Raw genomic sequence first — 25928 nt, 5'->3', positions numbered from 1 at the left:
TCGCCGCTACTTGTTTCGACATACTACGCAGTTTGAAAGCAGTCTTGAAACTTTTTGACCCTGCTACCAGACAACTAATTGTTCAATCTACGGTGTTGTCGTCCAGATTGGACTATGCCTCCTCTCTGCTCCTGGGTGCTAATAAAGTGGAAATTGCCCGTCTGCAACGCATTCAAAATGCGGCTACTAAAGCCTTAATAGGCCTGCCTCGTTTCAGTTCTACCTCCAGAACTATTAGGAAACTCCACTGGCTTCCTGTAGCCCAGCGGATACAGTTTAAGGTCTTATGTATCTCATTTAAAATCTTAAAACAGTCGACCCCTAAAATTCTGGGGCCATTGCTGAAGATGTATGCGCCTACACGGGCTCTACGTTCAGCTGGCCAGAATCTGGTTGAGATCCTCCGGTTCAAGCGATGCAGAGCCAGTGGACATTCCTTCCGTTTCTTAGCAGCAAAATTATGGAATACTCTTCCAGTCCATATTCGAGAAATAAAGGAGCTGTATCAATTCAGGATAGCCATCAAAACTCATCTATTTCCTTAAAATAATCTTTGTGTCCTTCTGTTCTCAGTTTCGTTTTACTCAGGATTAGCGCCGGAACGCCACTTTACTGGGGCAGCTGTGGGCTTTATAAATCACATAACATAACATAACATAACATAACATAACATAACATAACATAACATAACATAACATAACATAACATAACATAACATAACATAACATAACATAACATAACATATCATGTTTGCTATCAAACACCTTGAAATCAAAGCTCAACCTGGTAACCGGTGTGAGAGGTATGATTCTACCCTCCTGAAGCAAGCTACGTGGGGTCCCTAGTCTTCTCAGTACCAGCCTTCTGGACCCGGTTAGCACAAAATGGATGCTGCCGACCAGAGACACATTTCTGCCCTCCTGATGCGGAGCCAAGCACGAGCAGGGGAAGGCAGAACAATAGGTATCCTGTCACAGGGAGCTGTGACAACCTCCCAGACAGGAATTAGTGTATTGGGGATAGGTGGATGCACTTCCAAAGTGCCTGAAAGTCTGCACGAGGGGTTTACTTGGTGTCCTTGTGCATAGTCCAGTTCAAACCAGTTCTGTAAGCCGTTGGCTCCTGCTCTGGAGTGAAACTGGACATATGACAGGGGAGTATCCTCCCCATTGTCCAGACTGTCCTCTGGGTGGGTCCCCTGAATCTGTCCAACCCTCTTCCGTGGGTACAAAAGGTCTTACCTGGCTGTGAGACATTAGATTTGACGTTGACAAGATTTAACAAGAAGAAACCATTGACCAACCATCTGGACACTCTGGACTTCGCTGGGCTTCGACTGGGTCCGACTTTGTCTCCTTCTCTGTCCTAATCTTGGTCTGTGCCCATGCACCATACAGGCTCCATGCAGGGCCTGTGGAGCATCAAAGACAACAGAAGTGTCTCCCGTGGAGTAAAGAAGTCACTCCCCTGCATCTGTAGGCACCGCAATGCACCTGACTGGTTTGCTGCTCCTGAGGTCCTGAGGTCTCCAAAAGATTCCAGCAACACAGGAGGTGGGTCACGATGTTCCTTGAGCCTAAGCTGACATCTCACCAAGTTTGAGGCCAGTTTTCCTCGTGGGGACTACATAACCTGAACCCCTGTGCACTGTGTGCTTTTGCAAGTGCATATGCTTGTTGGCCAACTTTGTGCACTGGGCTGTCAATAGCCTCCACCTCTGAGCATATTTCCTACCAAAAACTTTGGCCTCCACGCACTCTATGCCCTGCAAGCTGTTGCTCTTTGAAACTGCCTGAGGTCCCCTCACGACTCCTATGGCTCTGGCCTGTGGGTCCCTGTGTGGGTCAACTTTACTTTCTTGTGGCTTCCTTGGTTGGCCCAGGCTTGCCCTGACTCCCCTGCAATTGGTGAGTCCCCTGGACCTTGCTGGTCTACTCCGCAACCTTTTTTGACCTTTTGCGTGGGTTGCCGTTGCCAAGTCTTGCTGCTGCTCCCGCCGGACTCCGAACCCCTCAGCACTCGACATCCTTCGTGGGACACCGTGGCTGCTGAGTCAAGAAACCCTTCATCTTACCTGAAACATCCGACATTGATGGGCATCTGCTTACTGAGCCCTGTCACTCCCGGTGACACAAACTCTGTTCCCTCTGCTTTCAGGTTCTCTTCATCCTGAATCCACATTTAATTCCGCTGGATGCTTTTCTCCTTCCCTGCAGTGACTGTTGATTGAAGACTCCCATTGAGATCGACGGCGGTGTCCAACTCTACTTCAGACCTATGCACCCGGCTCCCCTGGGAGAGGTAACTTGGGTACCATAGTATCCACGAGTGGGGCGGCTCTCTGACCTCCTAACTTCCGCAGGGCTTCGTCCTAGTCCTTTGGGAAGCGTCCCTAAACTGTAAAAGTGCAATCACAACTCTCCCATTGAATTGTACGGCGCACGCGGTTGTGTACTCACACTGCACCTGTCCTCCGTCGGGTCCCTACGTACTCACCTTGGGTGGTTCCTTGGGGTCCCAGCGATTATACACCTTCTAGACTTGGTCTTGACTCAAGTCGGGGTTCTTATACCACTATTTTGGTTTATGGTTTAGTCCCCCTCTGGGCCCATTGTGTATTTTTGCTACTTACGATTGATTCTGTGCTACAGTATTGTGTGCTTTGTATCCTTGTGTAGAGGATACTATAGACTGTTATATAAATAAATACATATTTTATAACTAGTGTGTGGGTCTACTTTCATTTAATTAATACTAAAGGTGACATTCTGGTAAAACAAGCTGCTTTACCTTCCTTCAAGATTGAGCCTGAAGGCTGCTCTCCACAGCTACCACTAGGATAGCTTTCTAAAGGTTATCTTTGACCTTATACACCATAAGGGTCGTTTGGACTGGTGCAAGGTGTCCACTTTAATTAGTGGACAGCATATACCAGGCCAACTTCTCACATTGGTGTGCAGCAGTTGGGATTCAAGCCTGCATTGTTTTACCAGATAAAACTTTGAATTGATGAACTGAAAACCATTAGTATATAGGTACAGATAATACTAGCTTGGATAAGTAAGTTCTACTGAACTTGGGGTTGGGTAAATCAAGGGTTTAGGACACCCTTTCTTCAACCTAAGAGAGTTTAGTTTCCCCCTAGGTTAGGTAGGTGCACACACCACACATTACTTAGTATGTCTTATAAAGGATATGTCAGTAGCTCTCTGCCCTCTAGATACAGTGAGCTTTCATTCCAAGAACTAGAAATCCCTGTGTGCCTCTAGAAAGCTGAAGGCAGGGAGAAATGCCAACACTCAAAGCCTGATAGAGGTGTTAATCCTAGATTACCTCAGGAAGAACGCTGGGTCAGAGGAATTGGATAGAGTGGGTGGGATAGGGAATGAGGACAGGTCAGGACAGGAAACTTTCTATTACTTAGACTCAAACTCTGGCCAGGAGCACCAAGATGGGTCTCCCTGGACAACTCAGATGTTCAGGAAAAGAATGAAGATAAGGGCCAAGATGGACCCTTCTTCACCCCTACTGGAAGAGTGCAGAGTTTACCCAGGAGATCTAGATCTCCCTCTGCAGAGTCTAACCATTCAGGACAGTCACTAGGGACTCCTGCATCAGGTAGGAGGGACCACTCCTTGGATAGGGAATACCAATTACTTGAGCTTAAGAAAGCCAGTTTTAGCCTCAGACAAGAGCAGTTGGCCTTTGATAAGGAGTCCCTGGAAGTCCAGAAGGCTAGGAAGAAATTGGGACTCAAGTCCCACGGTGGCTGCAAAAGTGTATCTAGAGTTAAGGAACATTCTTTTGACAATAGGAACCTGAGCAAGATTGTACCTCCCTACCATGTTGGGGATGGCATCCACAAATGGATAACTGCTTTAGAGAGGGCCTGTAAAGTTCAGAGGGACCCTCAGGGGCATTGGGCAGCTATCTTTTGGCTCTCCTTTGCTGACAAAGGTGGGGATAAGCTCCTCACTGTTAGAGAAGAGGATGTTGATAAGTATTCATTCCTGAAGAGTGATCTCATTGATGGGTTTGGCTTAACCACTGAACAATACAGGTTTAAGTTCAGAGACACCCAGAAGGCATAGAATCAGGACTGGGTGTACTTTGTGGACTGTGCTATCAAGGCTCTGGAAGGCTGGTTACTTGACAGCAAAGTGAATGATTTCAAGGGATTGTACAATTTGATTATGAGGGAGCAGATCCCTAATAATTGCCAAACTCAATTGTTGAATCAATATCTGGTTGACTCTGATCTGCATTCTCCCCAAGAATTGTGAAAGAAGGCAGATAAGTGGGTCAGAATCAGAGTGAAGCAGAACAAACAGAACACTGGTGGTGATCCTAAGAAGCAAGATGCTAAAACTTCAGATAAGGGTGGGGACAAGGGTAAAGATCAAAGTCTTCATCAGGGACCTAAAAACCTGCATCTGGGGAGGAGTCACGGTCCAACAAGGGTAAAAGCAAACATAAACCTTGGTGCTATTTATATAAGGAAAAGGCCCATTGGACAAAATATGCCATTTGTCCCAAGGCCAAGGATTCAACTCCAACCACTACTATCCCGAAGGCAACTGCGCCCCCCAGTACAGTTTCAAGTGGTGGTACAGAGAACAAGGGATTAATAGGGTTAAGCTTGGGCTTTGAGGTGGGGTCTGGCCTAGTCAGAACTCCAGCTCAGGCTGTACTTGTCTGTGATGGCGGCAGGGATCTTGCCACCTTATTTGTCAGTCCCAGTAACCTGGGCAAATTCAGGCAGCAGCCTTTAATTAATGGTATGGAGGCTATGCCATACTGGGACGCAGGAGCAAGTGTCCCTATGGTGAGAAAAGATCTTGTGGACCCTGACCAGATCATACTTGGTGAAAATTACCAAGTGTCCAATGCTAACAATGTCAGGACAAACCATTCCTTGGCAGTTGTTAATTTCAGCTGGGGAGGGGTAACTGGCCCAAAGAAAAGTTGTGGTTAGCTCAGACCTTCCTGTGAAATGCTTGTTGGGCAATGATTTGGAGACATCCGCTTGGGCTGATGTGGAATTAAGGACGCATGCAGCAATGCTGGGCATCACTGCAGGTGTGTTTGCTGTGTCCAGGTCACAGGCCAAGAAGACAAATACTGAACAGGCCCTGGATCCTGGAACAATGGACCAGGTGCTTTCCAAGAGAAGGAACAGGAGGGGCAAGGCTGTGTCTGCCCCCCAAACAAAGAGTGAGGATCATTCTCCAGATTGAGATAGTCCTAGTCCCTGTGAAGGAACTACCCCTCATGAGCTTGAACCAGAGCAGGTGAGTTCTTGGGGGCAGGGGACCCTTCTAGGGCAGACCTGAGTTTGGAACAGCAAACCTGCCCTTCTCTTGAACCCCTCAGACAGCAAGCTGCAGCTGAGGCTGCTGGGCGTGTCAGTGGGTCCCACAGGATCTACTGGGATGAGGGACTCCTATATTCGGAGGGTAGAGACCCCAAACTTGGTACCACCTGGAGGTTGGTTATGCCTCTGAAGTTTTGGGGCTTCCTACTCCGCCTTGCATATGACATTCCCTTGGCAGGACACCTAGGCCAAAGTAAAACTTGGGACAGACTTATCCCTCACTTTCACTGGCCTCACATGTCAGGGGACACGGAGGAGTATTGTCGCTCCTGTCTTACCCGTCAAGCCAGTGGTAAGGCAGGTAGAACCACAAAGGCCCGCTTGATTCCACTTTCAGTGTTTGGGGTCCCCTTTGAAAGGGATGGGATTTATATAATTGGCCCCATGAACCCTCCAACTACCTTTGGGCACAGTTTTATTCTAGTGGTGGTGGACCATGCCACTAGATACCCATAAGCAAGTCCCCTTAGGACCACCACAGCTCCCGTGGTGGCAAGGGCCCTCCTGGGAATCTTTTCCAGGGTGGGTTTCCCTAAGGAGGTCTTAACTGACAGAGGTGCAAACTTAATGTCCAGTTATTTTACTGCAATGTGGAAGGAGTGTGGAGTGAACTACAAGTTAACCACACCCTATCACCCACAATGCAATGGGTTAGTTGAAAGGTTAAAAAAAACCTGAAGTGAATTATAATTGGACTCCTAGAAAAGCTCAGGCGAAAATGGGATGTTCTGTTGCCCTGTCTTCTCTTTGCCCACAGAGAGGTCCCACAGAAGGGTGTTGGCTACAGCCCTTTTGAACTTCTATTTTGGTATCCTGTTAGAGGTCCCTTGTGTTTAGTGAAGGAGGGATGGGAGTTACCTCTCAATCCACGTAAGCAAGACATAGTGGACTATGTACTACGTCTCCGCTTCTGGATGCCTGAATACATGTAGAAGGCAAGTAAAAACCTTGAGGCAAGTCTAGAGTTACAGAAAGCTTGGCATGACCAAAAGGCTGTACTGGCTGTTTATCAGCCAGGATAGAAGGTATGGGTGTTGGTGCCTGTGGTCCCAGAAGCTCTCCAGGACAAGTGGAATGGACCCCATACCATTCTTGAGCAGAAGGGAGAGGTCACTTACTTAGTGGACCTGGGAACTCCCAGGAGCCCCACAGGGTGCTCCATGTGAACAGGCTCAAGTCATATTTAGACAGGGCAGACAAGACATGGGCTTGCTCATGGCTACTGATGAGGGGGAAGGAGGAGGAGAGTGACCCACTCCCTGACCTCCTCTCACAGAAGCCTGACAATGGCTTAGTTGATGGCGTAGCTTTGGCAGGCAGCCTCACTGAGCAGCAACAGATTGATTGTAGGAAGGTGCTCAATCAATACAGGCACATGTTCTCTTCGGCTCCCAGTCAGACCACCTGGTATACCCATGAAGTGGACAAAGGGGAGAGCTTACCTGTGAAGAACAAAATGTACAGGCAGCCTGACAATGTCATAGATTGCATCAGGACTGAGGTCCAAAAGATGCTGGAATCGGGAGTGATTGAGCCCTCAGATAACCCTTTGGCTAGTCCAGTGGTCCTGGTACCAAAACCTCATACGTAGGGTGGTAAGAGAGAAATGAGGTTTTCAGTTGACTACAGGGGACTCAATGCAGTCACTAGGACTGATGCTCACCCTATTCCTAGGGCAGATGAGCTTATTTATACTTTGGCCTCAGCTAAGTTCTTAAGCACATTTAACCTCACTGCTGGTTATTGGCAAATCAGACTAGCTGAGGATGTCAAACCCCAAACAGCATTGTCAGCCCCTAGTGGGCACTATCAATTTGTGGTAATGCCCTTTGGGTTGACAAATGCACCTGCCACATTCCAAAGGTTGGTGAATAAAGTTCTCACAGGCCTGGAAGCCTATAGTGCAGCATATCTAGATGGTATAGCTGTCTTTAGCTCCACATGGGAGGATCACCTGGTCCACCTAAAGAATGTTTTGGAGGCTCTGAAAAAAGCAGGCCTCACTATCAAGGCTACTAAGTGCCAGATAGGGCTGAGTAAGGTTGTGTACCTGGGCCACCTTGTGGGTGGAGGTCAATTTCAACCATTGCAGAGCAAAATTCAGACCATCATGGACTGGGTTGCTACCACTATGCAGAATCAGATCAGAGCTTTCTTGGGCTTGACTGGGTATTACAGGAGATTTGTTAAAGGAAATGGGTCTATAGTGACTCCCTTGAAGGATCACACATCAAAAAGAATGCCCAAGAAAGTTCAGTGGACAGTTAGCTGTCAGAAGGCATTTGATTACCTTAAGCAGGCCATGTGCATAGATACCCCAGAGGCCTCCCATGGGCTGAAGCATGCATTATGCAACCCATGAGATGCCATGCAAAATTGACCTACAGGCCAGCTACTGTAGCCTGTGTAAGTTGGTGCTTGCTTGTAGGTTCACTATATCTACAGGTCACTACACTTAAAACTTATAAGTCCCCCCTATAGCAGGCCTTAACAAACCTGAAGGCAAGGTGCTAGGTTTTAAGGGAGAGGGTGCTCCTGCATGATCAGAGCCCTTCTGAATACTTCGGGGACCATTCTCCCAGGTTGTCTGTGACACAGCCAGACTTATAGGTAGAGGTGCATTATAACTAAGGCTCCTGCTTTTCAGTTTTTATGGATGTTTACAGATAATTACAGACAGAAAACAAAGTGTTTACTGTCTGTATTTATTTGTAAAAGCGGATATATGCAGAAAAGTGGGCTTTTTGTGGGTGAGTCTCCATGCTATTTTTTGTGATTTCTAAGATAACAGCTGAGCAGATAAGCAACATGAGAAGCTAAAAATAGGTTGAGATTTCCCAAAATGCAGGTGTATGGTAACATATATTTGTATTATAATGCTCATATTTACCTGAAGGTGTAGTGTTTTGCACTATATTTGGCTGCTTAAATTGCTACAACGCGACAGGCAGCAAAAATATGAGTGCATGTTTATCAGTTAAATAAATGAGGAACCATCCCATTTAATGACTCCATATATTCGCAATTCACAAACTAAATATGGATAAATTCCAATAAGATGGGTAAAAAATAAATATGGATAAATACAGACGGAAATGTTAAAAAAGATAAATACCATAAAACCGGAAGCCCTAATTATAACCTCGCAGTAAATGCTATCTTGAAAACGGCTGAAACAAAACATGTTGTGTCTGTCTGGTATAAAACACCTTGGAATCATACCTACACATTCTTAACTGGTGTGGGAGGTAATATTCCACCCTTCTGAAACAAGCCTCGTGGCGTCCCTGGTCTTCTCGGTACCAGCCTTCTTGACCCGGTCAGCACAAAATGGATGCAGCCGACCAGAGACATATTTCTGCCCTCCTGCTGCTGAGCCAAGCTCGAGCAGGGAAGGCAGTACACTAAGCATCCTGTCACAGGGAGGAGTTACCACCTCCAAGACAGAATGTAGTGTATTGGGACTAGGTGGGTGCACTTCCAAAGTGCCTGAAAGGCTGCACGGGGGGCCCACTTGGTGTCCTTGTGCATAGTCCAGTTCAAACCAGTTCTGGGAGCCGTTGGCTCCTGCTCTGGCGCAAAACGGGACAAAGGACAGGGGAGTATCCTCTCCATTGTCCAGACCCTCCTCTGGGTGGGTCCCCTGGATCTGTCCAACCCTCTCCCGTGAGTACAAAAGGTCTTACCTGACCTTGAGACATTAGTTTCGATGTGGACAAGATTCAACAAGAAGAAACCACTGACCTTCAACAGTCTGGACACTCTGGACTTAGCTGGACTTCGGCTAGGACCGACTTTATCTCCCACTCCGACCAAAGCTTGGTCTGTACCTGTACACCATACAGGCTCCGTGCATGACTTGTGGAGCATCAAAGACAACAAAAGTATCTCCCTTGGAGTGCAGGAGTCACTCCCCAGTATCTGCAGGCACCACATCTGACTGGTTTGCTGCTCCAGAGCTCCTGAGTACTCCAAAGATTCCAGCAACACTGGAGGTGGGTCCCGACGTTCCTTGAGGCTCAGCTGCCATCTCACCAAGTTTGAGGCCAGTATTCCTCATGGGGACTGCATAACTTGAACCCATGTGCACCGCGTACTTTTGCAAGTGCATATGCTTGCTGGAGTTCCCGAACTTTGTGCACTGGGCTGTTGATCGCCCCCACCTCTGTGCACATTTCCTATCAAGAATTCAGGCCTCCATTGACTCTGTGCCCTGCAAGCTGTTCTTCTTTGAAACTGCCCGAGAGCACCTCGCGACTTCTATGGCTCCGGCCCGTGGGTCTCTGTGAAGGTCAATTTTACTTTCTTGTGGCCTACCTAGTTGCTCCATGATTACCCTGATTCCACTTCAATTGGTGAGTCCCCTGGACCTTGCTGGTTCACTCCGCAACCTTTCTTGACCTTCTGCGTGGGTTGCCGGTGCCAAGGCTTGTTGGTGCTCCCGCCGGACACCAACCCCTCAGCACTCAACATCCTTCGTGGGACAGCTCGCATCCAGCTCCTGGTTGTCTTCAACATTGTCAGGTCCCCCAAGCTGCAGAGTCAAGAAAACCTTCATCTCACATTGATGGGCATCTGCTTATGAGCCCCTGGTCACTCCCAATGACCCAGACTCTGTCCCCTCCGCTTTTAGGTTCTCTTCATCCTGAAGCCACATTTGGATTACACCAGACACTTTTCTCCTTCCCTGCAGTGACTGTTTATGGAAGACTCCCATGGAGATCGACTGTGGTTTCCGACGCCACTTCAGACCTACCCACCCTGCTCCCCTGGGATAGGTAACTCGGGTACGACAATATCCACAGGTGGTGTAGCTCTCCAGCCTCCTAACTTCCACGGGGTTTCTTCCTAGTGCTTTCGGAAGGGTCCTTAAACTGTAAACTGTAAAAGTGCAACCACAACTCTCCTATTGAATTGTCCGGCACAAGCGGTTGTGTACGCACACTGCATCCGTCCTCCGTGGGGTCCCTAAGTACTCACTTTGGGTGGTTCCTTAGGGTCCCAGAGATTATACACCTTCTGGACTTGGTCTTGACTTGAGTCGTGGTTCTTATACCCCTATTTTAGTACATGGTTTGGTCCCCCTCTGGGCCCACTGTGCATTATTGCTACTTACCATTGATTCTGTGCTACAGTATTATGTTCTTTTTGCTGTATCCTTGTGTAGAGGCTACTAGAGAGTGTTATATAAAGAAATACATATTTCTATAACTACTGTGTGGTTCCCTTTCATTTAATCAATACTAAAGGTGACATTCTGGTAAAATAAGCTGCTTTACATTCCTTCACGATTAAGCCTGAAGGCTGCTCTTCACAGCTACTACTGGGATAGCTTACAAAAGGTTTTCTTTGACCTCATACATCATAAGGGTCGTTTGGACTGGTGCAAGGTGCCCACTTTAATTTGTGGACAGTATATACCAAGCCAACTTCTTACAGACAGTATCGATAATTCCAAGGTTTGGGGAGATATTGGTTTCCCCAAGAGAGGAATTCTGGAAACAAGCCCCCTTGGTTTGTATCCCAATGCTTTTACTAGTTTGGACGTACATGCTGCTAGAAAGTAGAAACGTAAATGTGGTAATTAAAGTCCACCCTCCAGTTGTGTTTGCTGTAACATAAGGATATAAGCCCTAGGCTTTTTATACCTCAGATAAATATTTGCTAGATAGCCTATGTTTGTGTAAAAAAACCTTTGGCTAAATACAAAAGTATGCCAGAAAGATGTATAGGTAGCAAGGGAGAGTAATCATCTTGATTAACTTGCATTGACAGATTAGACCATTGTGAAATTATGCCGCTTTGTAGTGTAGTTCCTATATTCCCAATAGGCTCTGCTCATTGGAAAAACATATACTATAGATTAGACGTAGGACTGAGGTCGACTAGGTCTCTATCGAATATATTAGACTTAACTGTGAGTGCCAGTTAGCTCAGAGGTCACTAGAAACTTTCTCAAATAAACAAGAAGGGATTCGTTTCTGACAACCGCTTAAAACATGACAACTTTGTTTCCCGAGATAAAAACTCGATTTCCCAACAACCCACAAGGGTAGCTTGGAAACACTGGAGTTGGATTTCTCGGCAAGAGAAAAGACAGCGTCTCTTTCAGTGCATCTGCTGGAGGGTCGGTTTCCTTCTGCACTTGCTGCAGCGAGCTGCGTCAGGCAAGTAGATAGTCTAACTGCTCCAAACCACAGTGTGTTTGCCTGGGCAAGTGTGGGCATATTTATACCTTGAAGGTGCCAAGTTTGACGTAAGGTTGGACATAATAACGTCATCAAAGACTCAGTTCTTTTGAAAACTCCATGAGGTCTTAGATAAATCAATATTCAAGAAAGGGGAAGTCCCTGTCTGCTGAAGGCGGGTTTTTCCAAGAAATCGCTCTATGCCTATATAAGGATAGGGTGATTTATACCTATATATGGGCATGAATCGGGAAAATTACACTAGTGTCCCAAATTCATATACAACAACTTACTAAATATCTCCTGCGTTCTGCCAGATAGTATGCCATAATTAGATTCCCTTACATCCTCCATTTTCACAGAGACTTAGATCCCCAGGTAGGTCACCGAATTGACTAATCGCCTATCATCCCAAGAAGGGACAGTGCTGGTAAGGACTAGGGTCTTATCAAGGTTTAGTTTGTACACAGAGATAGACTCACACTCATTAGCTAATTTTTCAATAGCTGCCAGAGAATCCTCAGGGGCAGAGGTCATGATGGTGATGGTTGCTGCACAGGCAAGCAGTTTGAGCTCAAGTTGATGGATCTGCAGCAAAGCTGTATTCCTCAGGCTCTTGAGGGCTTGAATTTAAGGTTCTATATAGTGCGCAAAGATCAAAGGTGAAAGTGGACATCACTTTACAGGTGCACAACGTATCTAAATTAGGTTGGTAGAAGACCCTGAACATAAAACGCTAGCCTTAAGATTCTGATAAAGCTGTTGAATCAAAGCAATAAAGCGCGGCCCAATCTCTTACACAGCCATTATGGCCCTAGGAAAAGGTCATGAGCCCCTTTTGAAGGCCTTTTCAGAGTCTAACGTTATTGCTCTAACCAGATTTCCTCGAGAATAGTCTGCCTCAAGAGCAGTGATAACAATATTGAGATTGGCGGTTTTATCCCGCTGTGAAATATAACCATGTTGATTCTCATTAAGCATGGGCAGAAAATCCGTTCTGCTCGTGGATTTTCGGTAAATTCGCAATCCGCGAGCGTTCGCGAATTTACCGAAAAACCGCATATTCGCACGCAGCGGATTTTTTTTTCTTGGTGATACAATTTTGCGGCGTGCAGCGTTCACTTACCGTCATTCAGCGTTTGCCGAGTTGTTTTTCTCGATATTTTGCAAGTGCTGCGCCATTTTGGATCTTGCGGCGGGATCCCGCAGGAGTTTGGCGACGCATCGCGAGAGTTCGCAATTGCGAACAAGTAGGTGCGGCGGGCAGCAACAATCTCGCACTCGCGAAATTACAAAATTTGCAATTCTGCACAAAAAATCCACTAGCAAGCAGCATAGACCTGAAAATCATGATTTTTATCAGAATAACTCCTCAGGTTGACATTTGCCTGCACTTTTTTGGATTTGAGGCCTTTTGCCTCTCTTTGGATCACTTTTGGATTAGAAATCAACTTTCATAAGTAAGTTTGTATGGGGCATTACAGTTGCTGTTCTGCAGAAAGCACTCAGCAGGTGCAAAAGTTCACTCATCATTAGTAACCATTCCCTGTAGTACTTCCTGAGGGCCCCCTCCAGAGTTCAGTTGCCTATGTTTGTTTGGGGCATTACTTTCTGTTCAGCAGGTGCAAAAGTTCAAACTCATCATTAGTAATAGTAACCATTCCCTGTAGTGCTTCCTGACTGGGGCCCCTCCAGAGTTCAGTTGCTAGTTGCAACAATTGTATGACCCTGCTCTGACCCTCACAGCAGGCTCATAGAATAGCTACAAGTAGGCCACAAAGGTCCTGGAAAAAAATTGCACTGCAACAGAAAGCAAATTACAGATAAGGAAGCAGGAGCCAGACTGGAATTTTAAAACAGTGACACATTAATAAACCAACCCCAAATTAATTCATGTCAGTTGAAGCAGGGCAGGTGTGCTTGCTTTTCCCCCCCATAATCTACAGTGATGATGAACCAGAGGGTGGCATTGATGTACCAGAGGGTGGCATGGGTGAAACAGAGGGTGGCAGTGGTGAAACAGAGGGTGCTGGGAACCTGTGATGATGAACCAGACGTAGAAACAACATAGTCGCGACCGTTGCGAGCCGACAAGTAAGATCGCAATTGCGAACTGGTACAAAAACCTCACGAACTGGCAGAAACCCTTGCAAACACAAAAAAAATCCGCAAATTCGCGAGAATTCGTGGATTTTGCGGATTGCGAGTTCGCAAATACGCAAATTCGCGAACGCCAGATTCGCAAAATTCACCCATGCTTAATTCTCATCAACAAGATCAGAAACAACCGTAGCAAGCCTGTTTACTAAAATCTAAGTATAAATCTTGGAATCAGCATTAATCAAAGAAATAGGCTGATATGAACCACCGAGAAAGGGATCTTTCCTTTTCTTGGGAAAGATGACGATGTTGGTCTCAGTCCATGATCCAGGAAGCTGCCCAAGTAATTCAAAAGAGTTGAATAGATCACGGAGAACCGGTAGTACAAGATGTGACAAACTAACATAGAAATCCAATGGAAGTTGATCGGTGCCACAGGCCTAGCCTTGTGCCAGCTAGCCAATTGTGTCTTACACTTTGGAGGCCGATATTTGTCCTTCTTGCTTGTGCTACTGTGTAGTAGACAGTTTCCGATGATGGTGGACCCGAAGAAACTGAATGATCTGGTCTGTGGGAGGGACCAATACCTAGTCATACCACTTATGATGAATGCTGTGGAACTCCTCTTGCATAAGGGCAGGATTGATTACAATAGCACAGTGAGAGTTCTTAATCCCAGAAATAGCAGATGCATTAGATCTATCATGGACCCAGAAAGGCAACAGCCCATTTCTTTGATAAAGAATTGTGATCTGATATAACCCTAGGATTGAAGGAAGCTCTCAACAAATATGGACACCCCAAACTCACAACTTATGCAAGTTGAGAAGGTTCAGGAAAGCCTTCAAACTGTCTTCTCAAGACCCAGATCTCATGACCATTCTCTCATCAAGGGTCTGATATTTGGCAAATAGATCTCGCAGGAATAACCTTAGGATATTGGGGATCCCCGAGGGGTCAGAGGAACAATACTAGACACTATATAGTTTTGTTGTTTAGGGAAGCCTTTCTTACACTGTGGGGCTGGGACATGGAAGAACATGATTCAGAGAACCCATTGCTATCCATTCTCACTTCCTCGGTATTCACGGGCCATCCTGATATATGTGGGTAACGTCCTCCTCCGTTAGGAGATAAACAGGGCGGCTCCTCCAAGATCACCAGTGAAAGAGGCTGGAGTAGACTTTTTTTGTTCAATCAGAGTTCTCTCATAAGACTGTAGTTCGGCGTTGGCAGCTGAGAGAGCATATCCCGGCACTTCAAAAGCTTGGAGATTCGGTTTCATTACTGGAGCCAGCAATTCAATCCTGTGCATCCAATATAAGGAGCATATGTATTCATTTTTTGAACACCCTGAGGTTGAGTAGCTCTTGACCAAGTCGGTGGTGGAAAATCAGGAGACTAATGGATCTGGCTGATTCTGTTTTGTCCTTTTCTTCTTGATTCTTTTTCCTGGTAGGTTGTTACAGAGTGGTTTATTTAGTTTCTTGGGTATGTTTTCCCTTTTTTCTTTTTTTCTTTCTCTCTGCTAATGGAAGCTTAAGGTCTGCAGGGTCAGCTGACACTTAGATTTGATTTCATGAAGGTTTCATTAGGGTTCTTTATTAATTAATTATGGCTCTGGGGGAAAACATTTTGGGTCCTTTGAGCGGTTGTCTTGTGAGGTCTCTGCCCTGCCCCTTTAGTTCTTTTTCCCACATCCATCCTCGGTCTGGGGTGCTCCGGGGGGAGGGGAGTTTATGTGCTCATGTATATTACAGTGCTAATGGTATTCTTTTGACCTGGGGAAGTCAGCCCTTTTTCTGGGCCTTGCATGGAAGGGATAGGGTTAGGGGAAGGCTGGGGGTCGGGTTGTTGGAAAAAAGAATGTCTTATGGTTGTGGACGGTAAAGTTAGGACCAATAATTATTCTGTGCTGTTGTTCTCTTTCAATGTGTGCTAGTTATTCGATCAAGAATGCCAAGGTTTCGCCTGGGGTGTGGTACTGACCAGCATCTTCATACTTTTTCATGGAATATCAATGAAATATAGGCTTCTTATAAGCGAAAATTATTTGAAGAGGTGCTACACTATCTTCATCCACATTTAGTTGGCCTACAGGAAACTTAGCTCTTGAATAAACAGGCCTCTCTTCTGGATGATTGCTGGGATGAAGTCCTATCCTCAGCTTGTTTCACTTCTCTCAGAGAGGGATTGCCCTACTGGCTCGGGATAAGAGCTAGACACTCATCAACCACTATATAGATTTGGGTGGACGATGGCTAATAGCAACAGTCAAGAGGGGCCAATTACGCATTATGACATGATTATCCTGTGGTCTTTAATAGTCTGCTTTCAGAGCTACATCAGCGGTCAAAACAATTGATTATTTGAGGGGACTTCAACATCGTCCTTAACCCATGGATAGACTCCTCTTTTAGTTGTCGAGGGCTAAATTCTTCTTTGAGAAGCACCTACAGCTCAAATGAAATGGCTAGGGCTGCTTTGTAATACAAGTAATTGAATCTTATGCTCTGGTGAATGTCTGGCGATATTCTCAGATGACAGAACATGGGTTTACATATTTTCCCTCCTCTCGTAAAAAAAATCTCAGATAGATATGTTCCTTGCTAGCGAAGGTCTTATGTCACATTCTGGGGCCTGATTACAAGTTTGTCAGTGCCGCGCCTGTTCTGCCCTGCAGCTGCACCGCCAATCCCGTGGTCAGGTCACTCGCCAGATTGCGAGTAATTCTTGTGTCTGGCGGGCTTTTATTTGACGTACTCATGGCAGTGCCTCAGAAAATGAGCACAACAATGGGAACGGCAAAAACAGTTCCTGCGCGGTATGGCATGTATTGACCATGTTGTGCAGGAACTGGGGTGCATGCACACGGGGGGCACATGTAGTGCCCCCTGCATGCACACCATGGCCCTGAGGCAAAAGGAGTCCCTATAGAGGGCCTGCTTTGTTTCCCCCCCAGCACAGTTTTCAAGGAGGAGGAACCACCATGAAAAATGTGGCAGAGAAGAAACTTGCAATATGCTTGGCAGGACTGCACTGGTTCCTTTAGGCATATTGTGGCCTCAAGACCATCGCAGCACTGCCATGGAACAGCGGTTCCCTGGCTGCTGCTGGAGGCCATTGGCGGTCTGACCACTATAATTGTAACAGGGCGCTCGGAAGACCACTGCATCCCTGCGAGTCTGGCGGTCCATGGACCGCCAGACTTTTAATAAGCCCCTTGGTATCTCCTTTAACCCTGGGGTTATACCTGATCACAGTTCTTGGTTTCTTCACTCTTTTGTCCATCCTGACAAATTGGGATATAAACAAATGTAAGCATCTCCAGCATAGGGTATTTGACATTGAAGATATAAGTTGGTGAGCTTTGTTGTCATTAGTGCAGACCAGTTCATGCCAATATTTTGATGGTCAGTATTGGAAACTTCAAAGTTAGTGACACCCAGTTAGTCATTAGTTTTGCCATCATTTGTTATAGAAGGAAGATAATGAATCCCTCATCTATTTGAAAAAATGTCAGTATCTAGTGGTCGAGGAATGAAAGTAGCATAGTAATCCATTTTGAAATTCAGTACAAAACACACCCTGACTTACATAAAATGAAATGCTAAAATGGACATTTATGGCACATGTGTTGGAAGATTATGATTGGTTCATATTGTATTTTTAGAGAAAAATGGAAAGCTGAAATTACTCCTTATAGCCTGCCAGTTATGACAGATCATCTGAATAAATTTAAATCTAATCATGTTGAAGTATTTTAGAGAATAACATTTAAATATATTGCTTTTGTTTACGATCGATCAGTTGCAATTCATAGTTAATCAGAGTCTCTTTATTTACAACTGATTTGGAATCTCCAGTAATCAGACTGAATACAGATGTGCTGCTCAAATAAGAAGCTCTGTAGACTGGTCATGCTCGGGCTCTTTGCCCGGCTTACAGGATACATTTTTTCATGAGAGAATCTTATATATTTATTTTGAGTTAAAATTGTCAATGCATGCTTGGGTTTAATTTATAAAGAGCAAGGATCTTGCCACTCTTCTGCATGCACATAGCAAAGATGTGAATTGCTATCCTGCTACAGGACTTTTCGTTCATCAAAGGATCTCATTATTTCTGCGTATCTCTAAATTGTTGTGGCAGCAGTTACTTTGTGAAGGTTTAACTTGAAGATATTTCATCATAGCAGAGCTCAGCATCCTGAATTGCATAATCTAAATTGTTCGATTTTCCTTCAGATTTCAGCTTTAAATGTGTCTCACACAAATAACGTAACAGAAATACATCAATGGAGGATAAAGGAAACACAAAATTGTATAAATAATTCCCCTCACTGACATCCCCTCTTACTTACGCAGTCTCCCTCATCATTGTGCAGTACGACACTGAACATCACAGAGCTGCTCCACTGTGTAATTCTGTCTCGGAATGGCCAGACTGATAGCCGTAAATACACAAAAAGAGAGCCAGGCACAACCCAGTACAAGGCCCACCTTCAGTAACCGACATCTCTGCCCTCCACAAATGACCCTCTCATATCACTAGGCCACACTTCCCAAATCACTAAGCTTAAGTAAGTAATGGCTACATAATCATCAAAATAGTCTTTATGACATCATGTGGAATGGAGGATGAAATAGCATTTACCTGGAATGCTATTGGCATCAGTAATCTTTAAAGATTCACTCACTTTGAATAGATCTGAACATTAGAAGAGTATGTTGGCCTTTGTACTTCATAGCAGTACCTTTAAGGGAGATGTTACTGAAGCTACAAGTTGCAAAATATGCAGAGAGCACAAGGTTATCACTTTGCAGCTATATCTTCAGTTCTGCAACATTCGGAGGTTCCTTCTTCTCCGTACACACTGGCATGTATCAGAACTCCTAGCACAATTACTGCTATCCTTAAGGATTCTTAATGGAGCATTCAGTATGCATTAGATGGAGAGGCCATTGAAGGCAGTTCAAGTAGACCATTAAGTCTATGGAGAAAGTGATCTGTTATTACCCCTGGTCGAATCTTTATTTTGACCTATGAGATCCACCAATCCACAGAGTTAGATTCAAGTATTTTGGTACATGCCACCAATCATTCAGGAAGATGAAAGGAATGCTGTAGGGAATGAAGGCTCTTGCTTATTTCTTCATAGTTTAGCCGACCGATTTATGTCAACCTTCTACAAGACCCTAATCTACAGAATAGATTTGAGCAAACCAAATGTGGTGCTGAACAGTTCAAAAGCCTTCAAAAGACCATTGTACTTTCTATGTCTGTAGGGCGATGCTACATCGGTGGAGAAAGATGCCCACAACTGGAAAATAAGTATGGCTTTTTAGTTAAAAAGAAATCAGGAGTTATAGGTTTTCTACTTGTTTTCCTTCTGGGTTTCATTCTACTTTAATGTGTGCATGTGTGTGAGTGTGCATGCTTGTGTATGATTTTTTTTTGTGCAGATTAATCCTGCTTAATTACATTTGACTTTTTTGGGGCTCTTTTTAGGGAGATGAAAGAAACATGCTCCCTGAACATAAATTGGTTAAAAAAGTGTTCCTACAGCTAGTATGTATTGCATGGGGAAAAAAATCAATGTGTCGGAGGCACTGGTGTTGATGATTCTTGGCTACCAGTTACTTTCATTAGAGGATTCACATTGCCCACCCATGGTAAAATACTGGCCCTACCATAATGGCAATATTTCTTTGCAACTTGTAGTGGTCTATCCCCTAGTACTATAACTGCCCTGGGACAATGAATCTTGGAAATTCTTGGGCATCCGTGATGGTGCAAATCTCTAGCATAACAATAGTCTTAGAGAATGCTGGATATTCTTGACATATTGAGAAGTGCCATGGTCTGATGGGTCTGTGTTGGACTTGGCCTTTTTCTCCCAAAATTTTTCGCTTTTGACCCCCTTACCTAGGATGTCTCCCCCATGGGATTAAACCTGTATAGGCCATGAGTGGTGTGAGACCCCTTTTGAAAAATTTAATTACCTGACATAATGTGAGCACTTGTAAATATCCCCCATTTTGAAAACGCACCTGACTGAAATGTATTGCTTTTAAAATGGATGCCATGGCCATGGGTTTTGCCACTGGACTGACATAGGTCAGCGGTCTAGATAACATTACCCAGCAACCCCTAGCTTTTGGAGGGAAAGCCTGGCACCCAGGGTGCTCACCCCCTCCCCTAGAACCAGTTTAGGCTAGATGTGCCAACATTCTAGAAGGTCCTGGCACTGCCTGGGAGGAGGGTATAAATAGGGGAAAGTGTCACCAGAGGTTTAGTCAGCGCTGGGACAAGGAAGAGAGGGGACCTGCTGTGAGGTGCTACCGCCACATAGGCCTGTGAGCTGGGCCCTGCACCCCTATAAACCCCCCCTCTGCTGTCCCCATGGGCCCCTGACAAGGGAGGGCCCCTACCCAGGTCCCTGACACTGTGGGAACCGGGAGTTACGCCAGCGCTGCGATGAAGAAGCGCCCAGGAGGTGAGAAATAGGATTGTCCACTCCCCCTGCTGAAGCTGTGACCCTGTGGAAGTACTGGGTCGTGAGGAGCTGCCTGAAGGAACTGTTGCCCTTGTGAGGTACTGCCCGGCAAGCGCTATTCTGAGGAGGAGTGTGCCCTCGAGGAACTGTGTCTATTAGACTGCCCCTGGACTGCCTATCAAGCGCCATCTGGGGAAGAGTAGGCTCCTAGGAACTGTCACCCCCCTTGTAGGCACTGCCTGTCAAGCGCTATAATTGAGAAGCGCTAGGAACTCGAACTGTGCCCTGCATAGCGCTGTGTGGTGAAGCGCTGAAGAGCAGTGCGCTGTAAATAGCGCCATCTGCTGAGGAGAATCGCGCTGTGTGGGCTGAGGAAACTGTGAGGAGAAACAGCGCTGAGGAGCCTACCCTCGTGTCAGCGCGCTGTCTGCCTTATTATTAATTAATTACAAGGGAACCTACCCCTTATCGCCGCTGGGATTCACCGCCGCGGTCCGGCGTGGGTGGGACCCCCCCCCCCACTGCTGAGGGTCTCGTTGCGGCGGCCCCCGGTGCCAGGAGAGGGCCGCCGAAGTGGAGTGAGGGCCGCGCTGTGCCCTGAAGCCGCCGTCTACCTCGTCACGTGACGGGGGCCTGACCGCGTCATCGGCCCGCCCCCGCCACGCACTGATTGGCCTGCGCGGCCGTGACCCCTGAAGGCCGCGCAGGGATTGGTTATCGGCCGAGAAGGCCGGGAGAAGGGAAATCGAAGCCCCGGGTCCCCGTGAGGTAGGAGGGGGACCCGGGTGAAGCTCCGTTGCGGGGCCCCCGTGACGAGGAGGGAACCCCGAGTGAAGCGACCGTTGCGGGAGGCTACCCCGCTGGTCTGTGCCCCACGCGAGGGGCCGGTGGGGAAGGCGGGGCCGGGGCACGCTGTCGGTGCCGGCCCGCCAGAGCGAGGAGAGCGTCGCCAAGCCCTAGGTCCCCGTGAGGCAAGGGGACCCAGGTGAAGTGTTGGTGCGGGGCCCCCGTGCCGAGGAGGGAGCCCCGAATTGGAACGACCGAAGCGGGAGGCCACCCCGCCGGTCTGTGGTCCTCAGTGAGGGGCCGGGGCACATTGTCGGTGCCAGCCCCGCCCCCTCCAACGAAGCCGTCTGCAGGAGCCTTGAAACGTGGGAGGAAAGCCAGGCAGGCTTCCCCCACGGGTGCCCAGACACCGTGTTGAAGCCCCAGGCCCCTCTGAGAGAAGGAGGCCCGGGTGAGGAGAGAGTGGCCGTCCAGAGGCCGTTTTGGAACCCCTGGGCCTCGAGGCATATTGTCGGTGCTTGGTCCCCCCCTGCAGAGGAGACCCCAAAGGACGCCCCGCAGAACCTATTGAGCCTGGTGAGTGGGGTTTGGATTAAACTGTGTGGAGGTCGGGGCACAGGGTCGGTGCTCGCCCCAGGACTTGTGCTAGCCCCTGGAAACTGTACTGATCTTCATTGGCCCTATTGATCTCCTTTTTAAGCCTCTAGGCTGGGCTGGGACATTACTGAAACCTCCCCGGGATTGGTAGAGGGACAAGTTAACCCCTAGCTAGGTGTCAGGCCCTGCAGAGTGAAGGGCTGGGTAACTCAGCCTGGTTGTTAATGGCTTGTTGACCCCTGTGCCCTGCAATGGTTATTTGCCATGTTCATTTCTGATCAGGATGCTGGTTGCCTAGGGTAACGCAGCGTTTCATGTTACCTGTCCAGGTGTGATGCGCCACTGCGCCTAGTGTTATGGTCTGCTGATTACCCTGCTAAGGTGGTTATGCAAATGTTATGCCTACACTAAGGTTATTGAGGCCTAGGTACACTGTGGTTTTACACCTGATGGGTGATCGTATGCTTTTGCGCCCTGTTAGTGCCGTGGTGCCCCTATGCTGGCCTGAAGAGTTATTCCAGGCCCCTGTTATGCCCCTGGTTAATGAGCCTGCCGTACTGATTTCTTACAGGTGCTCCTGACTAGTATGTGCTGTAATGCTTTGTTGTTGTTTTTCCCTTACAGGGGTGGGGTTGGCGTTGTCACGCATGAGGTGTAGTTATGCTAATATGCAACTTACAATTTCAGCCAACCTCTCAAGGATGAAGGCCTGAGTTGGCCCCGCCAGATTGGCCCCAGGTCTAATGTTCATTTAACCAACCATTTTTATTACAGCATGGACTTTGGACTCAACCCTTTTTGTCCCATGTAAATAAATCCCCAGGATGTACTTGGCTCTGGCGCCAGTTGGCGCCTTGTTGTGATTACCAGTGTATTTTTCCTTTTTGCCTTGCAGGTTGGAGATACTAAACTGCTTAATTTTCCAACTCAAATTGGTGTCCTGCCTCTTTTGTAGTGTGCCTGGTGTGTTGACTGAGGGTACTGCGTGAATGCTTCACATGTCCTCGAAGTTTGGCCTGCCCGCTTGATGCCATGCTACCCCCTTTGAGACTTGGGCAACCCCCATTTCCAACAGTCTGCCATAGAAAATGGAACTAGAATGTGACTGAGAGGGATTGGCTAAACATGTTCTTTAGTATGTTCTGAAAAATGTCTATTTTATATTTGTTATGATGTCTATTATGTAGATGTTAAAGGTAGGAGTAGGACTTTCCAGGAATTGCCATGTGGTAAGAGTATCCTAGAGGGTATGGATATTACCAGGACAAACGAGGAATTCCATTTGTCCCCTTATATGTGGTGTCACTAGGGACAGGTACGTTTAAAACGGCCAACATAAAGTTCAAGGCCAAACAGAATTCTTAGAAGCTTATCGAATTTAACACAAATTTATATTGGGTGGGGCACTGCTGCAGGTGATATGAAAATATCGACTTTGTTGAAAAATTAAGCAATCAAGCCAAATGTTATGTTTCAGGTAAAAGTATTGCAAGGTAACTGAAAAAATGTTGTTTGAAAAATGTGTACCAAGATAAGTGCAAAAAGAACAATTGATGGACAGAATGCAGAACAATGTCATACATTAACCCCAGTACAGAGATCTGGGCCTGAATCCATCGTTTTTTTGCTCACCATGCCATTCCCGTTTGGACCCAGCCATATGCAAATCAGTCATGCACCTTGTGCCCAATGGGAACAGGCCAGCCCGAATTGCCAGCCCAGGTCCTCCCTGGACTGGAAACAAGCATCCTATGACCAGTTTTGGGTTTTCAGCCAGGATAGCTTGACTCCAAGGGCACAGAGAGCACGGGACTCAGGTCTGAGCATACCCGACCCGTGACAAATGCAAAAAGAACAATTGATGGACAGAATGCAGAACAATGTCATACATTCAGGCCAGTACAGACATCTGGGCCTAAATTCGTTGTTTTTTTGCTCACCATGCCATTCCAGTTTGGACCCAGCCATATGCAAATCAGTCCTGACCCTGTGCCCAATGGGAACAGTCCAGCCTGAACTGCCAGGCTTGGTTCACACTGGACTGGGAACAAGCAACCTACGACCGGTTTCGGGATTTCAGCCCTCATCACCCAGGATAGCTTGACTGCAGAGGCATGTAGAGCAAGGGCCTCACGTCTGAGCATACCTGTCCCTCTCGGGGGGACAAATGCAAAAAGAACAATTGATGGACAGAACACAGAACAATGTCATACATTCACCCAAGTACAGAGATCTGGACCTAAATCCATAGTTTTTGTACTCACCATGCCAATTCAGGCACAGGGTCAAGACTAATTTGCAAATGGCCAGGTCTAAACTGGGGTGGCATAGTGAACAAAAGAATGTTGGATTTAACCCAGATCTCTTGACTGGGGGGAATGTTTTGATTTGTTCTGCATTCCATCCATCAATTGTGTGTCTTTTACTTTCTCACCCAAAGTGCTTCAGGTATGCCCGGACGTGAGTCCTGGGCTCACTGTGCCACTGGAATCAAGCTACCCTGTCTGAAGAGGGGTGAAACCCCTAAACCAGTCCTAGGATGCTTGTTTCCGGTCCAGGGAGGACCTGGCTTGGCAGTTCGGGCTGGACTGTTCCCATGAGGCACAGGGTCAAGACTGATTTGCATTTAGCCAGCTATAAACTTGGTTGGCACGGTGTGCAAAAGAATGATGGATTTAACCCAGATCTCTTGACTGGGGGTGAATGTTTTGATTTGTTCTGCATTCCGTCTATCAATTATGTGTATTTTGCTTTCTCACCCAAAGTGCGCCAGGTATGCCCAGATGTGAATCCTGGGCTCACTGTGCCACTGGAATCAAGCTACCCTGGCTGAAGAGGGGTGAAACCCCAAAACCAGTCCTAGGATACTTGTTTCCGGTCCAGGGAGGACCTGGCTTGGCAGTTCGGGCTGGACTGTTCCCATGAGGCACAGGGTCAAGACTGATTTGCATATGGCCAGCTATAAACTGGGTTGGCATGGTGTGCAAAAGAATGATGGATTTAACCCAGATCTCTTGACTGGGGGTGAATGTTTTGATTTGTTCTGCAGTCCATCTATCAATTATGTGTCTTTTGCTTTCTCGTCCTTTTTACCCCAGGTATGCCCAGACATGTGTCCTGGGCTCACTGTGCCACTGGAATCAAGCTATCCTGGCTGAAGACGGGTGAAACCCGAAACCGGTCCTAGGATGCTTATTTCCGGGCTAGAGAGGACCTGGCTTGGCAGTTCGGGCTGGACTGTTCCAATGAGGCACAGGGTTAAGACTGATTTGCATACGGCCAGGTCTAAACTGGGATGGCATGGTGAGCAAAAGAATGATGGATTTAACCCAGTTCTCTTGACTGGGGCTGAATGTTTTGATTTGTTCTGCATTCTGTCTATCAATTGTGTGTCTTTTGCTTTCTCATCCTAAGTGCACCAGGTATGCCCAGATGTGCGTCCTGGGCTCACTGTGCCATTGGAATCAAGCTATCCTGGCTGAAGAGGGGGAAACCCCGAAACCGGTCCTAGGATGCTTGTTTCTGGTCCAGTGAGGACCTGGCTTGGCAGTTCGGGGTAGACTGTTCCCATGAGGCACATGGTCAAGACTGATTTGCATATGGCCAGGTTTAAACTGGGGTGGAATGGTGAGCAAAAGAATGATGGATTTAACCCAGATCTCTTGACTGGGGGTGAGTGTTTTGATTTGTTCTGCACTCCGTCCATCAATTGTGTGTCTTTTGCTTTCTCGCCCTAAGATAAGTGAGCATGAAGAGCAATGAGTGACTCTTGGTCAAGGCATTATTAGAAAGACAAGGAATAGGGCAATCTTTGGTGTCATGCTGAATAACTACACTAGAGACCATTTCGACATTGCTAGCATGGAAAGACAAGGGAAACATTCAATACAAGGTTCCAACTCACTTACTAGCATCCCTTATCACCTACCATTTCTCTTCCAGCATTATGATGAAGGGGCGTAACCTTTTGGGTGCTCCAATGTGCCATTACACCTGTGGTAGGCCAAATGGGTAGCTGGGAAACATATAAAAAAAAGGCATCAGGCAAAAAGACTTCAGAAGCTGACTGCACTAAACATTATTACAACCCCTCTCCTCTCAGATCAGTCTACAGACCCAACTCTCAGATAGGTGGAAAGATAATTACAGGACGTTAGAAAAACTGAATTGTTTTTACCTGTAATGTGATTTGTCTAGAAAAGGCGTTTTTTTCATTTCTTGTTGTTTGAATATGCACAAATGTCTGGAGAAAACTACAGCCTATCACTTGCTCGCTCAAGATATATCCAAATGTATCTCAAACATTTATCTCAATCTCTATCTCTCTCTCTCTCTCTCTCTCTCTCTCTATATATATATATATATATATATATATATATATATA

The 25928-nt window shown here is 46.6% G+C and overlaps 1 protein-coding gene across 1 annotated transcript in view; it reads right to left on the bottom strand.

Annotated features, from left to right (window-relative positions):
• Window positions 1-25928, bottom strand: part of LOC147708716 (uncharacterized) — a 295811-nt gene that overhangs the window by 147122 nt on the left and 122761 nt on the right. Inside the window, exons 13-14 of the mRNA XM_086927368.1 lie at window positions 22584-22586; window positions 18026-18108 (exon numbers count right to left, since the gene is read on the bottom strand). Coding sequence (XP_086783494.1) covers window positions 18026-18108; window positions 22584-22586 — 86 coding nt within the window. The remainder of the gene's footprint in view (window positions 1-18025; window positions 18109-22583; window positions 22587-25928) is intronic.

The sequence above is a fragment of the Lissotriton vulgaris genome, chromosome 6 (genome assembly GCF_964263255.1).
Source record: "Lissotriton vulgaris chromosome 6, aLisVul1.2, whole genome shotgun sequence".
NCBI classification, from domain to species: domain Eukaryota; kingdom Metazoa; phylum Chordata; class Amphibia; order Caudata; family Salamandridae; genus Lissotriton; species Lissotriton vulgaris.
The sequence above is the reverse complement of the archived record's forward strand: the minus strand, read 5'-3'. Positions and strand labels throughout refer to the sequence as shown.